The sequence below is a fragment of the Fukomys damarensis genome, unplaced genomic scaffold (genome assembly GCF_012274545.1).
Source record: "Fukomys damarensis isolate Sample0158 unplaced genomic scaffold, DMR_v1.0_HiC HiC_scaffold_3, whole genome shotgun sequence".
Lineage (NCBI taxonomy): Eukaryota > Metazoa > Chordata > Mammalia > Rodentia > Bathyergidae > Fukomys > Fukomys damarensis.
The window spans coordinates 43,837,269-43,863,579 of record NW_022900915.1 but is presented as its reverse complement, the minus strand read 5'-3'; the positions used below and the strand labels follow the sequence as shown (position 1 = coordinate 43,863,579).

The window sequence follows — 26,311 nt, the reverse complement described above, 5'->3', positions numbered from 1 at the left end:
GTTTTTTTTTTTTTTTTTTTTTTTTTGTACAATGTATGGGCAGGTGCTTCACAGTGGGAAGTGGGCTAAAGCTGGTTTTTACAGAACCCCAGGGAAATCTTGATTTCCCTTGGAGGGACTGGGTTAAGGGGTGGGTCAGCAGGTGGTGCCTTGGGCCCAGCCCTCCCGGCTCCAGCGAGAAGAGACCCGCTGGTCTGCTTCCTGCAGTGGTGTCCTGTCCCAGCCAGAGGTCTTCTGGGGTCCATGCTGTCCATGTGATTCTCTGATTTGCCCAGCACAATCTCAGCTACTCCTTAAAGAAAAAGCCACTTCTACAGGCCAGTCCCTTACTCTGTTGCCACCAGGAAGACTCAGCAGAGCTGCCACATGCCTGGAAAGCACCTTCGGCCTCTGAAAGCCTTCTCCAAATATCACAGAGCTGAGAATCCCAGCTCCTGGGGTCCTTTCCGAGTGTCTATCTGCCTGAACTCCAAACTGCCCAGGAGCTGACCTTATTGCTTAAACACTGCAGTCTCCCTTGCGCTGATAAGCTATGTTACAAACCCTGACTTCCACAGTGCCGTGGATTTTCGCGGTCTCCACACTGCATCTCTTCCTTCTTGTACTATTACCGTTAGCTCCATCATTTTAGACAGGAAATAAAATTTGAGCTAAAAATCTTAAGGACTGTCCCATTTCATTACAAATATCAGGTTTTGATTAGAAATAAATCCAGTGGGGGCTCAGTTGCCTCGAGAACTTCATCCATCCATGATCTGGGAAAGGTGGCCAAGGTTGAGTTCATTGCCTGATACCAAGTTCCTGAACAGAAGCAAAGTTTTGCCAAACACTTCTGTTTGTGAACCAAATTGTTCTAGAACAGAAGCATTGTGAACCAAGGTACTTCTGTGTCTATATGAAAACCTGAAACTGAGGTAGCATGGAAGAGAGGCTACGAGGAAGGGGATAAGACATATTACAATGTAAAAACTGTTCTTCAGGGCACAGAGGTCATTTGGATCCCTTTCCCTTCCAGGAAACTCACCTTAAAAAATGCCTGAGGGTCTTAAAGACCCAAGAAGCCTGGGCTGAGATGCTCACCTATAAACTGCTCTGTGTCCTCCAGAAAGCTCATGGTAGAGTGGGTGGCTGGACAGACAGCAGGACACACACCCTGTGTCACTCATCTCAGGGAGCCCCCCATAAACACAACCAGCTCCAGGCCGCAGGGCCTCTCTCTGAGGCCCACATTCGAGTCTCTCTGCACGTAGACTTTTAGATTCTCTTTCTGACATATCTTGAAAATTCTTTTCCTGTGACGGAAGGCAGGGAACCTACAATTTATTGTGAGATAGGTTCCCTGTCTCCTCTTGGGGAAACCTCCTCACACCCATCCAGTAACAAAATAAGCTAACCGACACTTGTGTTTCAACTAAATTATTCAACTAAAAGGTGACAGAAAAAAATGCAAGATCCCTCTTTTACAGTTAAGTACATAGCTGGGTGTGGTGGTGCATGTCTGTAATCCTCGCACTTGAGAGGCTGAAGCAGGATCACTGTGAGTTCAAGGCCAGCCTGAACTACAGAGCAAGACTGTCTCAAAGCAAGCAAACAACCCAGGAACAAAAAACCGTAAAAGTTGTGAAACATGGCTGTGTTTCTTTCTGGCCATGACTCCCTGTGCCCAGGCCTTCCCCAAACTATGCCTTTGCTTCCTCCCAGACAGGGCTGCCCGATGCTGTGCAGATGCCAGGATGAAGCAAGGCCCACAGTCACCCGCGAAAGAAACACTTTGAGGCATCTTTCCGGGAGGTGAAGAGAGACCGACACTGGGTTTTGTTGGACTTGTGTTTGTGCCTCAGACCCAGGCACAAACCCGGCGGGAACTGACCTTCGGCAGTGAGGGGACCCAGGGGGCTCAGCAGGGCAGAGGAAGCAGCAGACCCCATGCAGAAAGAAACAGGCAGAAGGGTCAAGGTTAGGGAGGCACCGAGCCGACAGGGTGGACTGGACTTGGATTTCAGCATGGGGCGGTCTGTCATCCAGTTACACTACAGTTCTAGGAATCCCTGAGTGTAGTGGGAATTACTGAGCACAGTGGGAGTTACTGCGCGGTGCAGCACAGGGCGTCACAGAGGCCCAGGCCACTGGCCAACTCTCTTATGTGGTGACTCCATGCACACAGCCAGAGCCTGGACCGCTGCGGTTGGGGACAGGGTGGGCACCAGTGGCCCTGAGACCAGTTTGTTTCCCGTGCACATTGGCTGCCCAGGGCCTGCTAGTAACTCGCAGCCGGAACACCAAGAGGCTGCAGGGAGAGGTAAGGAAATGAAGACAGCTTCTGGGCTAATGGTTTACCATCCAGGCAGGGAAAGAGCACGGAAAACCTCAACTGCCCCGTAGGGCTTAGCGTCAGGTCACAGCGACGGAAGGGACAGAATGCGCTGTCAGATTACTTTCCAAGAAGAGCTGACGGAAGGAGCTGTTGGAGGGGAGGTGGTAAGTGAGGAGCGGCTTTATGGAGCCGATCTGCCTGCTCTTGGAGGCCTGGTGGCTTTGAGCAGGTGGAGACGGAGGGGACGAGAGGACCAGCGCCGGAGGCAGGCAGGAGGGCCCATGTGAGGGCTCCACTGGATGGACGGCCACAGTCTGGGCCGGAAGACGGCCTCCTGACGGTTTCCATGGAGACGCAGTACCCGGCTGGAGGGAGGGAAGGGCTGACCAGCGGGGAGCCATGCCCCACACCCCTACCTTGTCCAAGGCGCTGGTCACTTCCCAGCCGCTTTTGGCCGCCAGCTCTCTGAGTGCCTCCACGTTGCCTTCACTCAGGGATTCCTAGAATGCAAGATTGGAGAACAGGCGGATCCACAACGTGAATCACGGGCTTAGAACTGAGCTGCAGCAAACATATCATTTCTATCTCAAATTCGGAATTTCGAAGTCTGACTGTAACTGTAGGCCTAGCACATTAGTATCATTTTAACTGATGGTCTGAGCAAGGATAGAGTATCCTTAAGTCATTAACTTATTTTTAGAAATAATTTTAGGGGCTTTTTTTTTTTTTTTGTACCAAGGATCGAACTGAGGACCTTGCACTTCTGAGCCAGGTGCAGTGCTGCTGAGCTAATTCCCAGGCCCTTTAGGGGATTTTTGAGACAAGGTCTTGCTGTGTACTTCAGGTAGGCCTTGAACTTACTATGAAGCCCAGGCTGGCTTTGAACTCCTGGTGATCCTCCTGCCTCAGCCTCCCCAGTCCTGAGATTACAGGTTTTGATTTATAACTGATGAGTAATAAGTAAACTGGGATTTCCCTTTACAGTTTGTTTAAAACTAGTCAAATGACCACTACATTTCGTTTTTCTAAAAGTGCAAGCTCATGGGCATGATGTCAGTGCAAATCTTGAATACACACTAGGTCACACTGAACCGAGTGGTGGCAGGGGCAGGAGATGTCAGAAGAGACGGGTCAGCAGCTGTGCCCAGTCTGGAGCCCAGGGTCCTGTCTCAGCCTGAACCTAGGCTGCTGCGATCACTCTGATCTAGCTGTGCAGTGCCCCGTGGCCGGGCAAGCAGAGCCGTTTCCTCACGTGCCTGCTCTCTGCCTAGAGGAATCATAAACCCTCACCTGCTTGCTCGTGTCCCAGTGCGTAAAGACGGGAACCTCTTCTCTGTGAGAAATGACGTATTTCCTGGAAAAGATTTAACATGATGACATCAGTTCTCTTCCATTTACGTGGCACATGACAGGCACCACGACACCTCCGAGAGCTGCGACTGGCAGTGTTACAGCTGCTTTGCCAGCGGCACAGCCAGGAAGCAGCACTTCCGCGGGTGAGGCCTCAGACCTGGTTCTCCCCGACAGGCAGTGTTTGTTACAAAGCCAGTCAGGGAAGGGAGGGAGGGAGGTTCTGGAAGTCCTCACACCACGCCCCTCACCTGCCTAGACGGATTCTCTTGCGTGCGATTGCTCCCCGGTAGCGTCTGAAGTCATCCTGCAAGGAGATACAATGGGTCAGACTCTGACATCTCGGGTCCAGTCCTTCAGCTCCTTCTCCGGAGTCGGTGGGAACGGGGCTGGGGCCCTGGCGCCCATCAGGGCCGTGCTGAAGCCAGGGAGGCGAGGCAGGGACCAGGGGCCTGCAGTTCCCCCGGAAGGAGAGCACAGCCTCTCAGGCCGGGACCAAGGCAGCGCCAGCCACCGGCAGGCCTGGATGAGGGAAGCGCATCGGAGGTGAACATGGTGAGGCGTTGACTCCCGCGGACAAGGCCACAGAGGGGAACCCAGGAAAGGGACACGGAGGCCACACCCGCCCACGGCAGCACACGGCTGCCTACAGGCGAGGGGCCAGGGTCTCCTTCACTTCAACAGGTCACCAGACCCACAGGGGGGAAAGGGAGGGAGGAGAGGGAAGAGAAGCTGGGGCGAGGCGAGGGGGAGAAAGGCCAGGCTGGCTGGGCGGGTCACTGGTCAGGCAGGAAAGGACCCGCAGCAAAGGCTGGCGGTGCCCGCCTTGGCGCGCTGAGGCCCGGCCTGGTTCCCGCCGCACCGGTGATGCCAACCGACCTCGGAAACGGGTTTGATCCTGGGGAAGGCGACAGGCTCCGCCCGGTCGTCCACAGCGGTGTAGATGAGGAAGGCGCTGTTGATGTGCCGGCCTCGGCCCGCGGCCCACTCCCGACAGTCAAAGGCCTCCACGCGCACCCCGACCTCCACACTGCAAGGGACAGGGGTGGTAGCCTCCCTGCCCGCCGCCTCCATGAGCAGGGAGGATGAATAATGGGGCTAGGATGACAGGCACAGCGCAGAACCGTCCTGGGCCAGCGGGCACTGCCGCCTCCTCACGGGACCGAGGCCCAGAGGCCCACAGTTTCCTCGTGTGCGGAGGGCCCGGGGCAGCTGGGCTCAAACGTGTGGCCACGGATTATCAAGTGAGTGAGGCTTTAGAAAATCAGAAGAGCGAGTTTACCGCTCAGATACTCAGATACACTGAGTCATCCGTAGGGAAATGAAGGCACCTCTGGACCATAATGTTAAGTAAAATCAGACACAGGAGCTGAGCTGTCACGGGGTTTCCCTTCCACGAGAACCTCAGCATATAAATAAAGAGCACGATGAAAGATAAATGCTAGGAGGCAGGGAGGCAGACCCTTTAAGGACTAGAACGGGAGGGAGGGGCGGGAACGGGCAGGGCCAGGGTGGGCACGAAGGAGGGCAGGAGACTACACACAGGCTCCCTGCAACCGAGCGGAGGTGATCACCCTGCACTGCACAATGTCTGGTACGAAGAAAAACCGAAAAACAAAGTGGTCCCTACACTCAGCTCTGAGCTGAAGTGAAACAGCGCTCTTTACCAGGTCTGGAACGTGTTGTTGACAATGGCGCTGAAGAAGAGCCGGTCCCCGATGGTGGAGGCGCCCCGGAACTTGAACATGTCCACGGACTTCAGGAAGGTGTGCGCTCGGCACAGGCGGCTGGGCACATGGGAGGGGAGGGACGCGCATTCCCACAGCCGCTGGCTCACTGAGCAGGTACCCAGCAACCTGCCTGCTTTTTTGTTTGTTTGTTTTTTGTGATACAGGGCCCTAGAACTCATGGCTCAGGCTGGTGTCAGTCCCCCTGCCTCAGCCTTCTGAGTGCTGGGATTATAAGCGCGCATCATCACACCCGTCTCAGACTCTACTCAAGTGAAGTGAGTCCCGGCGGTGCATTCTGAGCCTGGTTTTGCAGGTGGCTGCAGTCGGTGGGAAGCACCGTGTCTCTGGGCTGGGGCTTGGCCAAGAGCTCTCAGTGGGGGATAGAGCACAGCCCTGAGCCATAGACTAAGCTGGACTATTTTTTTAGTGCAAAGGTGTCTTCCGTTGCCATCCCCCGCCTGGCTGGTCAAGCACATTGCCACGGTGAGTTTCAGTGTGGTGAGATCGACATTCATAATTAGAATAAAGTGTTAAAGCTCTCAGTCCCGTTTTATCGTTGGGCCAGGGACCTAAACAGTCACCTTTGTAGAAAGGAAAAAAGGAACCCTAAGGTAAATGGTCAAACGGTTGATAATTTCCTCCTTTGGATCAATGGCAACCCTTCCCTGCTTGTGCCTTGATCCCCAGGAAGACGAACGACTGGGTCTCCACCCTCCCACCCCAGGTCCCTGGCCAATGCCACAACCTTGCAGCGATGGTGGCCACCGTCTCCATCCACGCCATGACCTGGCCCCCGAACGTGTTTCCGTGGTGGTTCGCGTGGGGCGGCAGCACCAGCTCGATGCTCTGCACGGCGGTGCCGCTGGTCACCATTCCCTCGTCCTCGTCCCCCTGCTCCTCCTCGCACGTGGGATCTGTGGGGGACACCAGGGACGAGAGCGGACTGTGCGGCCTGCTGGGCTCTATCCCACGGGTGCCCACATCACCGCGGGGCTTGGGCCACACACAGCACTTTGTACAGATCCCACGCCCCGCCGACGAGCCCGCGGCGATCTGGTGGAAGGGAGGCTCCACGTAAACCCGAGAGGCTTTAATCTGTGTGAGTCCACGTCTGCAGTACGCAGTGACACCGCTCCTCGGCAGGGAGCTGCTGACGTGCACAACACAGCTTAGTTCTTGCTGTGTCCCTCCCACCCCTGGACCCCTTCCCATTTGCGAAAGATCTATGGCTCTGTTTTCTATTATCTATGCTGTTTTTAGCTCTTTCATTTTGTTGGTATTTGGGGTTTCTCCTGTAAGAGAAACCATGGACATCTAAGCTTGTGTCTGATTTATTTCACTTAACATTATGACCACAAGGTGCATCTGTCTGCTACAATGACTCAAGCTTATCCTTCTTTATGGCAGAGTAGTGCCCCATGGTGCGTGAGCTCCACATTTCCTTTATCCATTCATCTGTGGGTGGACCTGTAGGCCACTTCCAAGATTTTGCCATTATAAATCGTGCTGCTATAACGTGAGAGTGCACAGATCGCTGTAATGTGATGTCTTTAGCTCTGCTGGGTGGAATGGAATCCCCATGCTGATTTCCATAGCGCTGCTGGAGTTCGGGTGGGGAAGGACAGGACAGGGCAGGGTGGGCAGGAACACCAGGGTGCTGGGCCCGTGTATGCACTGACCCAGGACTTCTCGAGCTGCATGCTCTCCGTGTGGGCCATTGCTGCCCTCCTGTTACACCCCAGCGCAGCCATTGCAGAGGTGGGGGCCCTGGGAACCGGGCACCACAGAGCTGTGCTGTGATGGGCACCATTACAGTGGCAAGGCACCCCCTGTATCTTCTGAATGCTGCCACTGCAGGGAGGCTGGAGGATTCAGAAACCCGGGGACCCTGCTAGGCTGGGAGACTCAGGCAGAGCCGAGTGGAGCCTCCGTGTGCTGGGAACGGCACAGCCAGCCTTGGGTGGGTCCCGGCAGCATGGCCAGGCCCTGGTCACTGAGAACTCTGTCCCTTCTCACGGAGCTTTCCCTCTCATAATTAACTGCTGGTCTTTTAGTTCTTTCTACCTTTTGTTTCACTGATTACTTGAGCCTCTTCCTTAACACGTTCGCTCATTAACATGTAACAGTTTCCTCCATTTTCCCCTTGGCCCCTGGGGAGCCAATCTTGACCCCTGTCTAGTTTTCTCCACCCCAATCCCAAATCACACGCCGAAGGTCAGAAGCAATGACCCTGCAGAGCAGTAAGACGATGCCGTCTGTCCCGCTCTCTCTCCTTGCTCCAGCTCCACTGGCTTCTCCCTGTCAGGACGCTGTTCCTGGCACCAGCCACTTCCTCGGGGGGCCTGCCCGGGGCACACCTATCCCACCGCGAGGGGCTCACGCTTGTGCCCTGCCCCAGCTCTGGGCGTACATCCGGTTGCGTGGTCTTTTATGATCCGACCCCCTCGCTCCCGGGTTCTGTGGCGAGGACTCATGAATATTCCCGGGACGCGGCTGCCCAGTCATGAGTGACCTGAATGAAGGAGTGGACAGTGAGCTGCGTCCCAGGTTTGCTCACACAGTGTCATCAGACACTGAACTTCTTCCAGTTTGGTGAGTGTGAGACACTACTTCGTGTTGGTTATGATTTGCACCTCACAGAGCCCTAGTGAGGGACAACATCTCTTCATGCACACATCACAGACTGTTGTCATCTCTCAAGGAGACGTCTCTGTCCTTTGCCTCGAATACCACGTCTGCCCGCTCCGGTTAGCTGTGTGGGACCCTCACACCCTGCTCTGCCTCTCCTGGCCTGTCTTACCTAGTTTCCGCCGTTTACCTGTCTGGCTCCATTTGAGGTAATTCCTTCAGATATATTTCCTGAGCCAGGCTTGGTGGTCCGTGTCGTAATCCCAGCACTCTGTGAGGCTTAGGCAGGAGGGTTACGTTTCTGAGCCCAACCTAGGCAATTTGGCAGGATCCTGTCTCAAATCCACACAAAAAAAGGGATAGGGATGTAGTCCAGTGCAAGGGCCCGGGCTTCAATGCCCAGTACCAGAAAATAAAAATAAATAAACAAATAAATGTTAAAATATCCAATTACTAATATTTAATGTTTCATTCCTTCACTGAATTTAGAAATTTTTTTGTTTGTTTGTTTTTGAGACAGGGTCTCACAGTGTAGTTGAGACTGATCTGGAACTCACTATGTAGCCCACCCAGGCTGGTCTCGAACTCACAGCGATCCTCCTGCCTCAGCCTCCCGAGTGCTGGGATTACAGGCGTGTGCCACCACAACCAGCTGAATTTAGAATTTTAATCACTATTTCTCATAGAAATTCCCTGCCCAAACTTCTAGGCTATCTTTCTGTTCCTGGATCATACTTTTGATAGTTTCTTTTCTTAAAACCCAGTAACATTCCACTTCCAACTCTTTACATGAGAAATCACATCCACAGACACTGAGGTTCTCCTTGTCATTCTGCGCAGCCAGGTTCCTCCAAAGCCCAGCCTTCATAACTATTCCATGTCTGCAGCAGCACAACTCACTGCAGCTGTATCTCGGAAGCAGCCTGTGTGTCCATCAGGAGGAGAGTGGGTAAGGAAAACGTGGCGTTCACACACCATGGAGCACCACTGTGCCACAAACGAGGATGACCTTGAGTCATGTGGAGGAAAACAGATGCGCCTTGAGGCCATTCATGTTAAGTGAAATGAGCCAGACGCACAGCTTAAATATCACATGGGCTTTCTTATATGAGAAACCCAAAACATAAAGAGCAAAGTGGAGGATAGATGCTAGGACACAGGGAGACAGCTTTCGCAAAAGGGAAGCGGATTGAGAGAGGGCGGGGCAGGGAGCAGGGAGCTGAGGTCGCTGTGAACGCGCCAGCTCTGCGCCAGGAAGGCGCCTACTAATAAAGATGAAAATACTTCAAAGTCCAGCTTTGGGCGGCCACGTCCAACTGCTCCTGTGAGCAGGGACAGCCAGGTGACAGAGGCGGGCACCCCTGTGCCCCGCGGTTCTGAGCAGTCCCTCCGCGCTAACCCGTCTGTCCCGACAGGAGAACATCACGCCAGCGCCTCCAGCCTCCAGTTCGGGGTCTGCTTTGGGTAAGTTTCCCCTTGCTTGGTAGCTAAGCAGACAGGAGTATGGTCCAGACAGCGGGAAGTTACCTCAGTTTCCCTCAAAGCAGAGGCTCTGAGTGGCCCCGCTGCTCTTGGATCTGCGTTGGCCGCTGTGACCCTCTCCACCCACAGCCCCTGTACCGGATGTGGCTGTCACGGCAGGAGGACCCATGACTGCACCCACCTGCTCTGGGTGGACAGACTTAAAAACCCTCGCGTGAGGTTGAGCTGCGCACGGGAAGGTGACAGCCATCACAGCAAGCTGTCGCTGCCTGTCTCCTCCGCCTGCCTCACAGTCGCCTCTGTGTCCCCCTGCTGCACCCCACATGCGCTCATGCCAGGGTCACCAGGGGCCACATCGACGCCGACCTGGGGACAGGTTTACCCTTCACTTACTGGGACGCCGTGGCCGCCCACGTCCTCCTCAGTGAATCCCTGGGCAGGGCCCTGCCCTCTGCTCATCGAGCCCCCGACGCCCCCGTCCATCCGCCCTCCTCCTCTGGCATCTCCCAGACACTGCGCCTGTGGGCTTCCCTGGGTGTCGGCGCGGACGGCCTGCGTGTGAACTGTCACTTCTTGCCCACTGTGCCCCCAGCCTGGGCTCCTCCAAGAGGGTCCGCAGGCCTGAAACTGAGCCATCGCCACCCCACCCGGCCGCTCAAACCAGAACCTCAGAGTGGCGACACACGCTTGTCCTTCTTCCTCACCGCCTTCTGTGCAGCCGTGACCCTGCCCTGCCCATTGGACCTTGCACATGTTTGATTCCTTCCTCTCCTCTCCTCGAGACCCCTGCCCCAGTCTGGCACCCTCACCCAGGCGTGGCCTCCTCCCTAGACCTCAGCTGTATCCAGTGGATAAAGTGTGAGACTGACCATGCCACATCCCTGCTGGACGTGTGCAGGGGCCCCTGCAGGGGACAGTAGGGAGGCCAAGCCCCCTCACAGGCCTGGGAGGCCTCCGCTCACAGCTGAGCCGCTTCACCACCTGCCTTGTCCGTCTTGAGTGAAGGTGTCCCTAGCCTGCAGCCTGTTGAAATGTGCCGCAGTGCCCTTGCTCATGCTGTCACTTGCTTATCTCGCTTCCCCAGAGGTCTTCCTCAAAATCTTAAGAGCTCCTGTTCTGGATCCACAGTGCTTGGAGTCTATACCTGTCTAGTTCTTTGAAACTACTAATGCATCTGTCTCTGCACTAAATGAGTTTTCCAAGAACAAAGACAGCATTGTTCTTCCTTCTGCCTCTTGCAGCAAGCCTATTCTTGGCACCTGGGGCATGTTTAGGACACGTCTGTTGGATAAAACTGGCAGGGAGTGTGTTATTCTTTCCTTGCTTGCTGCTTAGAAGAAAGGAGACGATCCATCCATCCACCCATCCTTCCACCCACCCCTCCATCCATCCATCAAACCACACACACGCCCCTTCCTCCATCAGTCCATCCGTCCCTCCACCCACCTACCCATCCATCCACTCACCCACCCACCCCTCCACCCATCCACCTGTCCACCCACATGGCTGTACACAATCCTATCCACCATCACATGTTCATGTCCTCCAGCAAGCACTGGGCCAAGGTGGCCAGCCTTCCCAGCACAGCGAGACCTTCCCTAGGGGAAGTTGCTGGCCCTAGATGGTTCCAGGTTTCAGGGGTGGAGAATAATCTTGGGGCATGTGGTTCAGATGAGGCATGAGTGAGAGTGGAAGCAAATTCCTGAAAGGTCTCTGGATAAAGCAGCACAGAATCCAGAAGTCTTTTCTACTCACCAAAGAAGTATTTTTGGCTTTGTACTGGCTCTTTCTACTTTCTCCTTATAAATGCGGGTATTATAATTCCAACAAGGACAGCAGGGTTTTAAAAAGTCACACATGCAGATTCCCTTGCACAGCCAGGGGACAGTAAGGCTTGCATTCTCCACCCACACCTGGGAGATCTGCATGTAACGCTGGTGAGGGTTAGGTCAGTGCGGGCCTGTCTGTCACTTCAGTCCTTCCCTGGCATTTCCCGGGGAGAGTTTCGCAGGGCTCATGTGGGGTTGCTGCCATGTGGGTCTTGCTTTTTATGCACAGTTGTCTGATCTGCCTTCGGGCTGTCCTCGCCATCCACCTATTTCATTACTTAGAAGAAATGCATCTAACATATTTTCAAAGGGAGACTCACTCTTCTGAGCATAGTCATTGATGATAGGATGATAGAGGCTTCATTTCCTCCAAAATAACTCAGGGGTAGCCTTCCCTTTCAGTGGCAGGCAAATAACGAACACTTCAGGCCCCAGAAGTACAGGCTTGACAGGAATCGTCTTTTCTCCTGGGCCTGATAGTCCCTCTGTGATGATCTCAGTCTCCCAGATGAGTCTGGGCTCGGGACCAGTTTATTCCATTGCCCTAGACCTTGAGCTCCCTTCAGCTCTACCATCTTCAGTTCCTTGAGGTGGAAACCTTTGAAAACTGCTTTACCAACAGAGAGGCCTGAGTTACAGGGATCACCAACTGCCCGGTCCCTCAGTCCCACCGTTCCCCCGACTCCTCCACACAGGGAGGACTTGGGGGTCACCACTGTTGTCAGCACGGCCATCCCGGCCTTCTCCAGACCCGGGGTTCACTGAAGCCCAGGGCTGACTTGTGACATGAAATCCACCTTCCCTTGCCCTTCGGGAAGCCCTTTGAACGACATTACTGACCTTCAAACTTGCTGCTTTCCTGCATTAAGCTCTGGAAGGTATCTTCATGTTGCAATCGAACTTTCCTTCTCTCGGAAGCCAGATCATGTTCCATGCAATCTTGTTCAGTCAGGAGTCTGACTGGTTTTAAATGAATCTAGAGAAAGAAAAACACTGGTCTTTCGTTGCTTTGTTATGAAAGCACACCACACATTTCACAAGAACAAATTTTATACCACATGATTTTGTAACATGCTTTTAAGGGTACTTTTATGGAACATGTACTGACTAAATTTTTTCTTAAAATATTTTTAAATTTTAAAAAATCAGCATAGGTTTGATCTTTTTTTTGGTACCGGGGATCGAACTTGGGACCTTGCATTTGCGAGGCAGGTGGCAGAACCACTGAGCAAAATCCCCAGCCCCAGTTTACTTATTCTTTCATCTAGTAAGATGTACTTTAACCCATTTATTTTCCTTGATTTAAACATCTTTATGAAATTCTCTAGATGGAGGAAGGAGCAGAAGGACTAAGAAATGTCTCCTATCTTTTGTAAAGATAGGACATCAAAGCAAGGGACTGGAAAGGACCTGGAGAAATTATTTGAATGGATCGATGTGTTAAAACCAAGTGACCTCCAGGAACCTGGACCTCTGGCACCACAGAACTCAGGGCTCAGCCTCCTCCCCAGGTGGCTATTGGCTGACCCTGTGCAAAAGGACACCTGGTTCTGGTCCTGACCCTTGGCCCAGATAGGCATGAAATAAGCCAGTGATTCCTCCTAGGCTGCTTAAGGTCAAGCACCCCTGGACTGCCAAGTCCAACCTGATCGGGAACGTGTGCACTGATGGCTTCTGCTGGTTATAACCTCACTAATCTTGTCTCAGCTGCGTGACCAGCAAGGCATAAAAGCCTGCTCGGTGAAGTCTTTGTGCTTTGGCTGTCCTGAAACCAAGGCATCTTGCAGATATTTGGTGACTCCTAATCCACACGTGTGACTGTAAAGGACCTGTGAAGTAGGGGCAGCTGTGGTAGAACCTCTCTGGTGTTGGCCAGTGCCTTCTTTCTCCTCCAGCTTCTGTAAACCTGGGTGAGCAGACCCCATGAACCTCTTTGCAGCCTTACAGTGGCCTGACCCATGTCTGTTAATCATTGCCAATTGTGTCCTGGGGTAAACTTACTTTAGACCGAGATCCAGGTGGTCCTGTTGGTTCAAACCAAACCATTCCTTTGGCAAAGTGCTCTGCAGGAAGAGCTACTGAACAAGGATGTTACCAACTGCACCAGGAGTGAGTGTGGGAAGGTGCTTTAAAGCCAGGCTGTTTGAGTCACCAGTTGCAGCGACACCACAAGGTGCTGACTTCCCAAAAAGGCTACCTGGAGGATTCTGTGAGGACTAGGCCCGGGAGAGGCAGCCACACAGCTGCAGGGTGAGGAGTCGGAGGCCGGGGGTGGGGAGGGTGACCCTCCTCCTCCATCTGAAGCTGTGGGGTGGCCATGTGTGAACCCTCCTGTCACCTGGCTCAGAGATGGGAACTCTGTGTCCACCCTGTAATTCTCTCATCCCCAGAGGTTAGAGATCTGGAGAGATTCCCAGAAAAACATTACCTTTGGTGAGAGCTGATGCAATGTCTTGGATGTTCCTTGGGATGCTTGAAGTGCAAAGTGCCCCAGGCACCAACCTACACGGGCAGGGAATGAGGACCTCCCTGTGCCTACAGGGGAGAGGTCTGGTCCACCGCAGGGCCAGGCCTGCACATCAGGACACGAGTAGTGCTCAGAAGGGCGTGGTTTTTACCCCAGGTGCCCCAGGACTTGTTTTTTTAAACTTCAATTACTCAGCAATTTTGATGTTTTCCTTCTGGATCCTAACATGCAACTGCTTGCTAAATTGCTCCTGCTTTTAACAATTTCTTTTAACTCAATTTTGAGTTACATAACTGCAAATGGAAAGAACTCAAGCAGTAAGCAATATTTTTGAGAAACCAATGTGGCTGTAGGATCTTTTAAAAATAATTGTTTCAGCTGGGGAAAGCAGTTCACACCTGTAATGCCAGCACTGAAGGAGGCTGAGGAAGGAGGATCCACTTAGGCAATTTAGTGAGACCCTTTTTCAGAATGAAAAATAAAAGGGCTGGGGGTGTTGTGCAAAGGCCCAGTACTGCTAAAAATTGTATTTTTTTTTCTTTTTCATGACTAAAGTATGTCTTCTTTCCTTTAAGGATCTTACTACTTAATACAATGATGTTATCAGAGAAAGATAGCTTTGCAGTAAATACTGCTGACAACAAAATTTGAGCAAGCGAGCCTCACAGTAAGAAGAAACAGTTCTACATGAAGAAAGAGCTCTTCACATAAAAGATTCACCTTTTCTTCTCCAACTGGTTTGGCCACAAATGTGGAGAAAGCGACACTCACAAGTTTCTCAATGCCAGTGAGCATGTCCTGAACCATAACCTTGATACTTATCTGCAGGAAAAGAAAATAAACACACTTTGAGCTGTCCCCATAGCAAACCTGGTTGCAGCTGTCAAGATTTGGTTACACACTGCATCAATCTTGTCTTTTTTTAAAAAATGAAATTCACATTTTCATGAATTTTTAACCAATACTATTCTTTCAAAAATGTTATGCCATGCTGGGAATTTAGCTCAGTGATTCTGGTGCCTACCATGAAAGTGTAAGGTCCTGAGTTTGATCCCCAGAACAACAAAAAAAAAATTATGCAAAATTGGACAAATACTTTTTTCCCCTGATGATAGGAAATTTATACATTTATCATGAAAAAATTATGGGATCTGACTCCTCATACTAAATATTATCAGTAGTCCAATCACCCAGAGATATATTATTAATCTCTTTTTTTTTTTTTTGGTACTGGGATCGAACTTGGGTCCTTGCCCTTGTGAGGCAGGTGGCAGAGCCACTGAGCTAAATCCCCGGCCCTTATATTATTAATCTTTAGGTGAATTTTCTTCCAGTTATACACACATACAATGCTGTACATATAAAATATGAAATACCTATTCTATAAATGCATATATGTGTACAAACACTATTAAATGATCAGTGTGTTTGCAGATTCATATCCTAACTCATAATTTGGCACAAGGTGATAAGCATCATCTGGTCTCATTATTGGCAGATACACTTTTGAAAACAAGTATTAAGGACCATCTTATACGTCATATCTGAGATGTATCAAAGCATTTTTGGGTTTTTTTTTTTGAGACAGGGTCTCACTATGTAGTTGAGACTGACTTGGAACTCACTATGTAGCCCAGGCTGGTCTTGAACTCACAGCGATCCTCCTGCCTCAGCCTCCCAAGTGCTGGGATTACAGGCGTGTGCCACCATGCCTGACTTCAAAGCATTTTTAATCTTTATCCTCTGCTTGTTACAACCAGGATGGCAGGGCAGGACTCAGCTGTGTTACCCTCAGTGGGGCTCCCTTGCTCTGTTTTTCAGGGTCAGTGAGAAGGTAGCTGAGACACCATGGGAGGATGCTGTGCAGGCCTGGACCCCCTGCCCCACCCTTGTGTGAAGGGCTCTGAAGTTCATCTTCTCTCTGGTGTGCACACCACAAGAATGTGGGTACACTTGGTGCTGGTCTTTAGATTTAAGTGATGCTGTCTTCCTGGAATCATGGACAGACTCAGGCATCTGAGTGCATCACGGTGCAGTCAGTGATGAAACCTGTTTCCACCTCTGTACTGGGTGCATTGTGTACAGAAGTAACAACCTATGAATCATTTTAGGACACTTAAAAACACAAATTAGTACTTGCCTGATAAATTCTAAGACAACCAGGTGTGGATTAATCACGTTTAGCTAATCTATTCCCAATCCCCCAACTCATCCACATGCTACAGTGCTTTCCAAGTTAGAGAGATGGCAAGTAGAAAATAAAATATCTAACAGAATAAAAACAACCAAAACCTAAGCAAGGGGAATCTCACCATACTACGCAAGGAAGACTGGAATGACATCCCATAAAAAGACTAGAAAACTGGACAAAATATCAGCAACTATCTTCACACATAGGAAAATGAGATACAAGACTGTGTTCTTGGGGAATGGGAGACAAAGGAGAGGAAAACCACCCTTCCAGGGCTCCCACTGGAAGGTAATTCCTGGACGATAATCAGGGAAGGGAAACTTAACTGTTGATTGGAGGAGCCAGAGATCAAGGTGATTGGGGCAGCTATTGGGCAACATAGCAGAGAGGAAGGAGCTACTGAAAGAAAGAATTCCAGAAATACAAATATAGGCCACTATACAGAGGGAGGGGAGAGTTAAAGACGCAGAGGAAAAGGAAACAGAGCATTAGTGACACTAATCAGTGGTCTAGAATTCTAAACTCCAAAATAACACAGAGCACAGGCCACAGGAAAAAAATGTACGAAGATACAATAGCTGAAAAAATTCCAAATCTATTAGAAACTATAAATCTACAGATCTAGAAGATTTTAAAAAAAAACCCAAACAAAACTAATTGTGAAAATAATCACAAGGCATATCATAACTGAATTACTGAAAACAAGTGGCAAGAAAATACTAAACAACCAAAATTTTAAAATACACACATACTATGTACGAGGAACAAATATAAGAAAAACAACAGACTTCTCAGAAAACTATGCAGGCCCAAAGACAATGGAGACAGCTTTTAAAGGACTGCAAGACGGGAAATCACTGTCAAACCAGAATTCGGTACCCAGTGAAAACATCTTTCAAACATGTCAGGGAAATAATGAAACTTCCATACAGATAGAAGCTGGAAAAATCCACCACCAGATTTACAGTATAAGAGATATTAAAAGAATATCTTCAGACAGAGGGGAAATGAAACAGCACCAGGAATGGCAGATCTGTAGCAAGATATAAAATACATTTCTCTCATTTTTATTCTCTTCGAAGAGTGACTTTGTAAAGCTAAAACAATAACCACATGTTGTGCGACGTTTAGCATGTGTGGATTTGAAAGGCGTGATGGTAAAGTCACAGGAAGGGAAGCCAACTGCCACTAGGTCTTAAGCTACTCCTAAAGGATTCAATATTATTTGAATGTAGACTCAGATAAATACGCATTTTGTAAGTCCTAAAACAACCACTAAAAATTAAATAAACAGATACGACGAAAACACCAATAAGAAGACAAGATGGATTACTAAAAATTACTCATTCTAAAAATTACAGGAAAAGATGGGGGAAAGGAACAAGAAACAATGCAACAAATAGAAAACAAACAGCTAGATGATAGTTTTAAACCATGCCATGTCAATAACCGTGTTAAACGAAAATAGTTTAAACACAATATGAGAGTTGATTGTCCATTTGTCTGGTTTTCGAGACACCAAGGTAATGGCGACCCACGCTTTTGGGTGTGTCGCAGGGGGTCACGCAGGCGCGACCTTCAGAATCACACCACCTGCAAGGGTCGCTCCAGAACCCCCTCCGTGCTCTAAACACTGAACAGATGAGCACCGACAGACACAGCCAAGGAAAGGGGGCTTCTTACCTCCATGCTGGTGTTGAAGGCTCTGGTAACTTTTGCTTTGATGGTTAGAACTTGCCCAACTCTAGTAAAAAATAAATAAATAAATAATAACAAAACAGCATTCTCAGAACATTTCAATTCAGAGTGAAAACACCCTTAAATGCGAATGCCACAAGGCAGTAGCACAAGCTGATCGTCTTCCTTTTTCACCCTGAGACACAGACCCAACACCACAGCTTCATGGAGGGGAGCTTTTTCTGGGGTCATGGCAAAGGAAGGCGTGGGGGAGAGAGATGTGCTTTTCCAGGTCACACTCCAAGTGACTGACTCTCCTGACCAGGCCCCGCCTCCCAATATCACGCCCGCTGTAGTGATCCCATAATCCAGTTCCCTTCCACAAGCCCTGCCTCTGAGAGCTGGAACCTTTGGGGGTGACATCCAGATATAAGCACAGCACTGATAATGTTCATGCATGGAAAATTCTGGTTAGCGATAAGAAAAAAGACATGGCTTAAGGACAGGTTCTGGTCCCTGTAAGTCTCTTGCAACATTAACTGGCAGAAAGGCACTCTGCAAAGACTGTATGCAAGGAGGCTCCAAATTTGCAACAGATACTTTGCCCTTTAACAGCCCTTTTCCTAAAGGAAATTCAGACAAACACACAGGCAAACCTATGCAACTGACATTTATTTTTAAATGTTAGTGCATAGATCAATGGATAAACTCGCACACAGGCAAGCAAGCTGGCGAGCTGGTCAGCTTCCCTAGGCTTACAGGCCTGGATGCTGCTAGATGACCCATTCGCTCCAGACTGTCGAGTTCAGGCCCTTCGGCACTTCTGGTCCCTTTACCTAGGGACTCAGAAGTTCAGAGTCTGCCAGAAGAAGCTGCCTCCGTCTTTCTCCCTGAACTCAAGGTCTCGCTGTCTTATCCAATCTTTTGTCTCAGTGGAAGAAAGGCCGATCCTCTCACGCCCACCTCCTTCCTGCCCCACCCCTCCCTGCCCGTCACCGCTGCGGGTCACCGCTCTGCCCTGCCAGTCACCTCTTTCCTCATTCACCCGCCTTCTTCTCTCACTCTTTTTCAGTCTTTGAAAATATTCAAGGCTTCTCCTTCTAAGAAACTTTTCCCTCAAACCTATTCTATGTCATGAGTTTTTCTCTTCTTCATATTCAAGCTTCCTAGAGGAATCATTGATTTTCAAACTTCTACATTTACCAAATATTCACTGAGTTATGATTAACCCTGGACTGTAAGGTACAGTGACAATCAGGACAAGGCTGGGGACTTTGAGGAGGGCAGTGTTTGCGACACTGGTGTGTGCACGAGAAAGTCTAAATGATTAAAAAAGAATTATTGAAAGTTCACTAACAATAAAGCCCTAGTCCATAGCTGAGTGAAGTCCTCTTTTTCTGGGTGGCCACATTAGTGACGACGGCCGTCCTCTGTCAGTGAGGTGTGTAAGTCAGGCACTACGCCGCATGCCTCATATCATGTCTAACAACGCGTCACTCGCCAAGCGGGCGTCCAGCAAGGCTGGCTGAGTTATCACCGCTCCACTCACACCCAGAAGTGATCTTAGAGGGCAGGACAGCAGCCCCTGGTCAGAGTCCAGATCCTGGCGTATCTGGCTCCATGGCCTGACAGCAATTCCCTTACTCAGCCTCCTGTTCTAGCCGCTGCAGAGGGCTCCTCAGAGACTCACCGGCTCCCCTAAGGAATGAACCGCCTGATGGAGGCTCAGCCCAGGCACCCTGCTCTGTGTACTGTCAGAGTCTAGCACTGCAGGAAAGAACTGGAACACATCCAAGTAGGAGTGCTTACGTCACGAGTTTGTGTGCTGCAAAGCTGCAATTCTAGCACAGTCCCACTGTGACGGTAAAACGTCAGCCTCGTTTTACTAGTGCAGAAAGTGAGACAGCCCACAGAGCAGACCCCACGGGGAGGAATGCAGCTCCGTCCAGTAAAACGACGTGCCTTTGCCCTTTGACTCAGAAATCCTACTTTAGGAATCTATCCCAAAAACACACAGGCAAGAGAATATGAGATACACCGACACAAGCCTGCCGCTGAAGTACTTACTACCTGTGATAGCAAAAGCTGGAAACCATCTCAGCGCTCACTGACTGGGACCTGCTCGAGAAACGAAGGCATCATCTGTCTTAGCCACGTTCCCAGCGCTGGGTCACAGCACCCATCACCCACAGAGTAAAGGGGAGAGCTTGATCTGGGGTCGTGGTCACAGGCCCCGGCTGGCTGGCTCCAAGGTAGAAAGGGGGTGGCAGAGAGGCCGGCGGAGGAGAGCTGCCCAGGCCTTAGGGGCTGGAAGCAGAGTGAAAAGAGGGGCTGCGGGGAGATGCACCCTATAGGCCAGCTCTAACCAGGCCCTGCCGCTAACAGCACATCCGGCTACGGAGACCGCCACTGGGTGAGTCCATCCCCCAGTGAGTAGAGCACCCATGATCAAGGCACCTTCCAAATACATGAGTTTGGGGTCACTCGTGGTCTAAACCACAACAGCACCTATGCGGCTATTAAAAACGACGAGTACATAGCCACGGACTGATTTTCTAGATATGATATTAAGTAAAAAAAATGATGTGGCGAAAAGCATATTGTTTTAGTGCTTTTCTTGTTGCTGATACAAAATAACCATTACCCACCATTAAAGGAGCAACGCTCAGTTTGTAGAGGTTTCAGTTAGTAATCCTCTGGCTCCAAGGCAGGGTGGCGTGGCAGAAGGGCATCAAAGAGCAGAAACAGTCCACGGCAAGCAGGCAGGTGAGAGCAAGCAAGGCACCTTAGCAGCTTCTTTTTGCCCCTTTTATATTGTATCTAGGCTAACAGGATTAGTTGGGCCCATGCCAAACCAGTCAATGTACCAATTTAGTAACCACCCACCCTTAATGCCAACACTGTACACCAGATTCAGCCACCTGTAAGGGTCACTCCAGAATCCCCCTCTGTCCTCCGAAAAAGAACACCTATGACTGACCACATGAGGCTTTGGGGGACACCTAGACACAGCCATAACGCAGAGTGTTGAAATTTGTTTTAAAACACTATATGTACACATGAATAGTTGCTTACATTTAAAAAGCAAATGGATAAGTCAGAAAAGAAATAAAGTGTTTACTTATAGAGACAGGGAGAGGCCTAGATAGAAACCAGGTAGAAGCTAAAATTCCCAGGGTCAAATGCATCTGTTTTCCAAATTTGAGCCTTGTACTCATATGTGATTTACATTATAAGACAAAATAAAACTGAAGTGAAAGGAATCCTAGAAGGGAGGGGAGGGGAATGGAGAAAAAGAAAAAGCAAGATAACATGTACAGTACAATTTTTTTATGATGAATGTTATCATTATGCATATAAAAAGTACCGATAAAAATTTAAAAATAATTAACATTACCAACTTAAAAGAAAAGCTACCCTAAAAAGAAGTACATAAACTCAAGTATAGTGGAGTTAGTAGTTTAATCACGAGGAAGAGGATTATATCAAGTAACTTCAAAGAACAGGGACTATGATTATGCTAGGTTTTCTAAATGAGCCCTGATTTTTCTCTCTCTAAGGTTATATACTTTTACATTTTGAGGGGGATGAATGGCAATGTGTCTTTAGAGATTTTTAATTTCAACATTCCCTGTATATTTTGATCATCCCTTGTATGTCTGAATTATTTGTCTTGAAATTTTTTTACACTGAGAGTTAGTAAAGCACATAAGCAATCTCAGTACAAAATCTTTTCTGTACTTCACGATCTCTCTCCAGACCAATCAGTATTTACCAGAACCTAAGGATGAAATTCACCACCACAGAGATACTTATCTTTAGCAGTTCCTTGGGAGAGGAAACACCCAACAGGGACTGATTACCCACAGCTTGTGAGGCCCCCACAACCCACCCAAGGGTATTGCTTCTCAACAAAGTAACTTACAGTACTAAGAGTGGGCCTCGTGGCTCTGTCTTGACGAAGTGAGATTGCTCAAGTGTTATTTATTTTGTTAACAAACAGTACCACTGAGCCCAAACCAAGAGGCGCTGCACCAGCAGCCACCAGTGGACCAGGAGCCCAAGAGGGGACAGCCACTCACCTTGCTGTCTCCTCAAACTGAATGTCATCCACCGAGGCGGTGACGCAGGAAACCCCCGCGTGTCTCTCCGCTTCGGAAAAAGAGCAAAAGCATGCTGTGTTAGGGTGGTGCTAGAATATGTCAGCGAGAGAAATACAATTTTGAGTCTATTGATTTTAGTTATCCAGCCACGCACCCGCTCTTCCTGGGTGACCTGACTGTGTGACTGTGCCCTGGCCCCTGAGTTCCACTTGTACCCGTGGTAATCACTGCGCTTCCTCTCATATCTTAACACATACAGACTTTTATTTGAATTTCAAGAACAGAATCCATAAAATCTGGTAACCGTGAATAGGAATTTTAGCAAGTGGCTGTTGGCTTTAGTATTTTGGCAGGTCTCACCCTCCTTTTGTTTCAAAAACTCAGCTTTGCAGATATATCTTCTGTGTCCAGTAAGTAGTAGCGGAGTGTATTTAATCTGGTATACAGCGGACCCTTGACTTACAAACTCAGTTTTTTTCACGAGGTTCTGGTTGTAACTCAGATTGGTCAGTTGAAGGCTCAAGTCGCTCTACACATCCTTCAAAGTCTCTTTCCTGCGCACAGGCAGATCTCAGTGTCCCTAGAGAGACACTGGCCCAGGATTTCCCAGGTAGCTCCATAAGGGAAAGGATGCTGTCATGTTCCTTCCAGAACACTTTAAGGGTTAAATCTGCATTGGGGTCCATCTGGAAGCACAAGTGGCTGGTATTCAGGTCATAATTCAAGACTTTGTTCATAAGTTAAAGCTAAAATTCCTGTCTTAACCCAAGTTGTTTGTATGTCAGGCTGTTTGTAACTTGAAGGTCCACTGCAAACAGCATGGGGAGATGGGAGAGACAGATCATCTTCCGTATCAGAAGGAAGCTTCTCTGGGCATCAGAGGAAGAAATGGGCACAGAGAGCTCTTTATTCACATCTATGAATTATCACTACACACAGAGGACCACAATGGAGGACACAGCAGGGTGAGGGAGAAGCGCCCTAGTAATTTCCACGTTCCGTATCTGCAGCCCTTCTGCACAGAAGACTTCTGTTTGGTTGCTAGTCTTGCTTTATATAAATAATAAGAGTTTATACTATTTGGGAAAGATCATAATGTGTGCTTCAGCTAGATATTTTCTTTTTTTCTTTTAACTGTTTCACCGGGAAACAAAACCCAAACTGACTACATTGATTTTAAAGAACTTCGAACCTCATTTTAATGTTGGAGGCTTCTCTCCTGGTGCCACACTGAAAACTGGAGCAAATTCTCCTGACTTCTTATTGCTACCTGTAGTGAACTACGTACTACAACTGCCAGGTTATACAGCAGGATGCCAAGGGAGCCAGGTAAACAGAGGTGAGAGAATACTCCGTAGCACAACTGTTTAACACATCCCTCCCTGTGATTCTGGAGGAAAATGGACATTTTGACTTTACTAGGGGGAAGCAACTGGTCCCCCTACACGCACACAGCAGGAACGAGATTCCAGGAGGCCCTGCGGTGGCAGAGGGGCGGTGAGCAGCAGTGGGGAGCTGGTTCCGGAGATGGAATTGGGATGGGGGGCAGGAACGGGAAGCGTCAGACTCCACAGGCTCAAGGTGGCGCCAGTGAGTCCAGGGTAACAAACAGGAGTGAAGTCGGACGCTGCGCCCAACCCACCCATCTTTTAGCCAGAGGGAGTGAGGGACCCGGCCTTGGTCAGTGGGGTTATTTTGCAGCTCCTTTCAGAGCTTAAGTTTTCGAGATAACTATCGAACCTTTTCAAATCTCTCCTGTAAAACACTGAAGGGCACCTGATGAACATTTATTCCATTTGCCTGAGGACGGGGGAGACAGATGTTGCGGTTATCAAACTATTGTTATTAACAAAATGTTACCGCATAAGCAGTATGAGCTGCCAGGGTCGAGCTACAATGCAGTAGCCAATGAAAGGTTAGACTTTTTTTGCGTCTCTTGGGTATCTAATACCCCACGAAGCACTGTGACCCCAGCCTGCCGGAGGATCATGAAGAAGCGGACACCATTTCTGGACGCGGGGTCTGTTATTGGCTGGCTTGGAGCTACGTGTGCATGCGTGTCTGTCGCATGAAGTTGATGCCCGGGACATTTAGGCTGGAGAGTTAGCTACATTGTTCTCATAGTCGTTGTGACTGCAGAAGTAATAGAAGCTCTCAGAAAGAGCATGGTAGACCAATGAGAGAATGTTCCAAGATAAATATTTTGCAAAACCCAGGCCACAGTAGCCATGGCTTACACTGAATTTCTGGGAGAAAAAGAAAAGAAAACAAAGAAAGAAAATTATGGATGACTAACAAAGGGCCCAGAACTTTTGCATGGGAGTAGGTGTGATTTTTTTTTTCTTTTTACAAGTGTGTCAGAGCAAGACTACCTTGCTGTGATTCTTGATTTCTATTGGCATTCCTAAAGTATTTTAATAAAAGTAGAAAAACTCTAGAGCTGTTTCGAATTTCCTGGGAAACTCTAAGCAGACTAGCTGAGTGATTGTAACTCAGGGATGAGATGGTAGGTAAAAGCAGTGATCACCTTCATTCATTAATTTCTTCAATATTGACTGGGCAGCTGTGCTGTGCCCAACCTGTAGAAGGTGCTGGAACTGTAAAAGCAGGTGCTTAATACGAAGTAAACGCTCAGAGGGAAACGTGGCTGTTCTGAGTGTAACTGAGGAACCAGACCCGGGGACACCCGGGACGGCATGCATGTGGAGCGGCGCTCCAGCTGGGCCTAAAGGACCACGGGAAGGACACAGGCATGGGGACAGTGGAAAAGAACATGCCGAGCAGAGGTGGCTGTGGCATCGAGGGCTCTGATGAGGGCCTCTGGGGCTAAAATGTAGAAAGCCACAGCGGGATGGGACGGCACGGAAAGGTTTTCTGCCGGAGCAGAATGACTGCTTCCCGTGTTTTCAGTTCACTGCAGCCTCTACAGAGATCAATCCGGGAGGCAGAAGGGAGAACGGGAAGAGAGAAAGAATGGCCCTGGGGATGGCATTTAGCAGTGACCTGCGGAGAAGCCAGCGAAGGTACGGGATAGCCACAGCTGGGAAACACAGCCCTCTGCCGGGTGGAGGACCCTGTACTCTAACCAAACCACTGCTTCCACATGAAGATCCTCCTCCCTGGACTTAGGACAAAGTGGGTTCTCAGTGGTAGGAAGAGGTTGCCTGGGAGTGGCCATTAGCAAATGCTTTAGACGGGGCTTAAACCATCGAAACAGATTCCTCACAGTCTGGGGAGGGGCAGCTGCAGCCCCCCTCATGATGGACCTCAGGGCAGAGACACCCCCACCTGCTCCGCCACCACGACCTCCTGTGCCCTTCATTACTTCCCTGGTCCAGGGGAGTTTTGGGGAAGGGCCAGCACCGGCAGCCCATAGAGATGTTTCCCATTGTCTCACAGGAGCACAGCGGTGTTTCCCAGGGACTAGGAAGAGCGGGTGGCAGCAGAGTGGACCACAGAAGCAGGTCTGGGCGGTGAGCCATTCTCTGTGAAGCCAGTAACTTGCAAAAGCGTCTACCACTGCAACTCCTCCAAGTAAACTTTTGCTACTGTTGAAAATCAGCTGAGTCAACATAGTCTGCAATTATCTCAGTGAAATAACACAGGAAACCCGAGGATGTATCTGAGTATATCACAGTAGAAAGAGAGTATCATTTTGTAAAAACTTAGAGTCACAGTGCTGTCATATGTACTCAAGGGGGATGGAAAGCAGGGTCAATGTTTACATTTCAAACTTGACCACAGTAAAAGGCACATTACCGTGAACCCCAAGGGGCTCTCCCCTGTTCCAGTCACACTGATCCTCTGTTCTTGCTCTTGCCACTTTCTGAGGCAGTTCCGGAAGTCCTTTTTCATGAGTGTCATTGTGAGATGTGATAAAAAATACAGTGGACGCTGCTGCCCAGTGCCACCTGGCAGGAAGGCAGCCGAGTGAGAACACAGCACTGTCCTCCTCCGCCTGATTCACCAGGTCTGGCACCAGGTGACGTCTGGCTCTGCCCCAAAGTCAAAATGACCATGAAAGGGAAGCATTTGGAATGGATTCAGGTCATGGAGGCAGCCAGGACACCACAACTGCAGACACTCGGGAAAGAGGACTCCAGAGCTGCTGCAGGAAGGACAAGGACACGGGATAAGAGTGCTCCAGGCAAGAGGGAGGATTCTGAGGGGGATTCAGAACAATGCATCTTCTGTGTAATACTTTTCTAAGGTAAACACTTACTGTATTTTCCTTGCACATCTGTACTCCAGGACAATGACCTAGACAGGTGGTCTGGGAGGGTTTGGTCTTAGGAGCCTTAGTTCTGAGAAATAAGTGCAGAGCCCTGGAAGCTCCTGTGTCCTTTTTCATTGACATCCACATCCTTTATTGACTGGGTGCAAATTCCTAAACACATAAGTCTTCACAAAGAGGCAGAGCCTTCATGGTTTCCTGTCACCTTGTGCTAGACCACTGTCCATCCCATGCAGTGCAGCTCCATCCTGCACCCCAGACACCTGTCCTCCGGTCTCCACATCTGTCCCCCCTGGCCCATGCCTG

General features: G+C 49.6%; 1 protein-coding gene across 4 annotated transcripts in view; it reads right to left on the bottom strand.

Moving 5' to 3' along the window:
• The window catches only part of Acot12 (acyl-CoA thioesterase 12), a 33,688-nt gene that overhangs the window by 6,392 nt on the left and 985 nt on the right, over nucleotides 1-26,311 (bottom strand). For 2 of the 4 annotated variants that reach the window (XM_010642840.3, XM_010642831.3), the window contains exons 2-11: nucleotides 21,751-21,820; nucleotides 17,675-17,735; nucleotides 14,521-14,622; nucleotides 12,174-12,309; nucleotides 6,140-6,308; nucleotides 5,332-5,451; nucleotides 4,544-4,694; nucleotides 3,916-3,971; nucleotides 3,605-3,668; nucleotides 2,731-2,814 (exon numbers count right to left, since the gene is read on the bottom strand). In XM_010642840.3, the coding sequence (XP_010641142.1) occupies nucleotides 2,731-2,814; nucleotides 3,605-3,668; nucleotides 3,916-3,971; nucleotides 4,544-4,694; nucleotides 5,332-5,451; nucleotides 6,140-6,308; nucleotides 12,174-12,309; nucleotides 14,521-14,622; nucleotides 17,675-17,735; nucleotides 21,751-21,820 (1,013 nt within the window). Of the gene's footprint in view, nucleotides 1-2,730; nucleotides 2,815-3,604; nucleotides 3,669-3,915; nucleotides 3,972-4,543; nucleotides 4,695-5,331; nucleotides 5,452-6,139; nucleotides 6,309-12,173; nucleotides 12,310-14,520; nucleotides 14,623-17,674; nucleotides 17,736-18,427; nucleotides 18,523-21,750; nucleotides 21,821-26,311 lie in introns of those variants that run through there. The other 2 variants (XM_010642847.3, XM_019210519.2) reach the window with 2 other exon arrangements.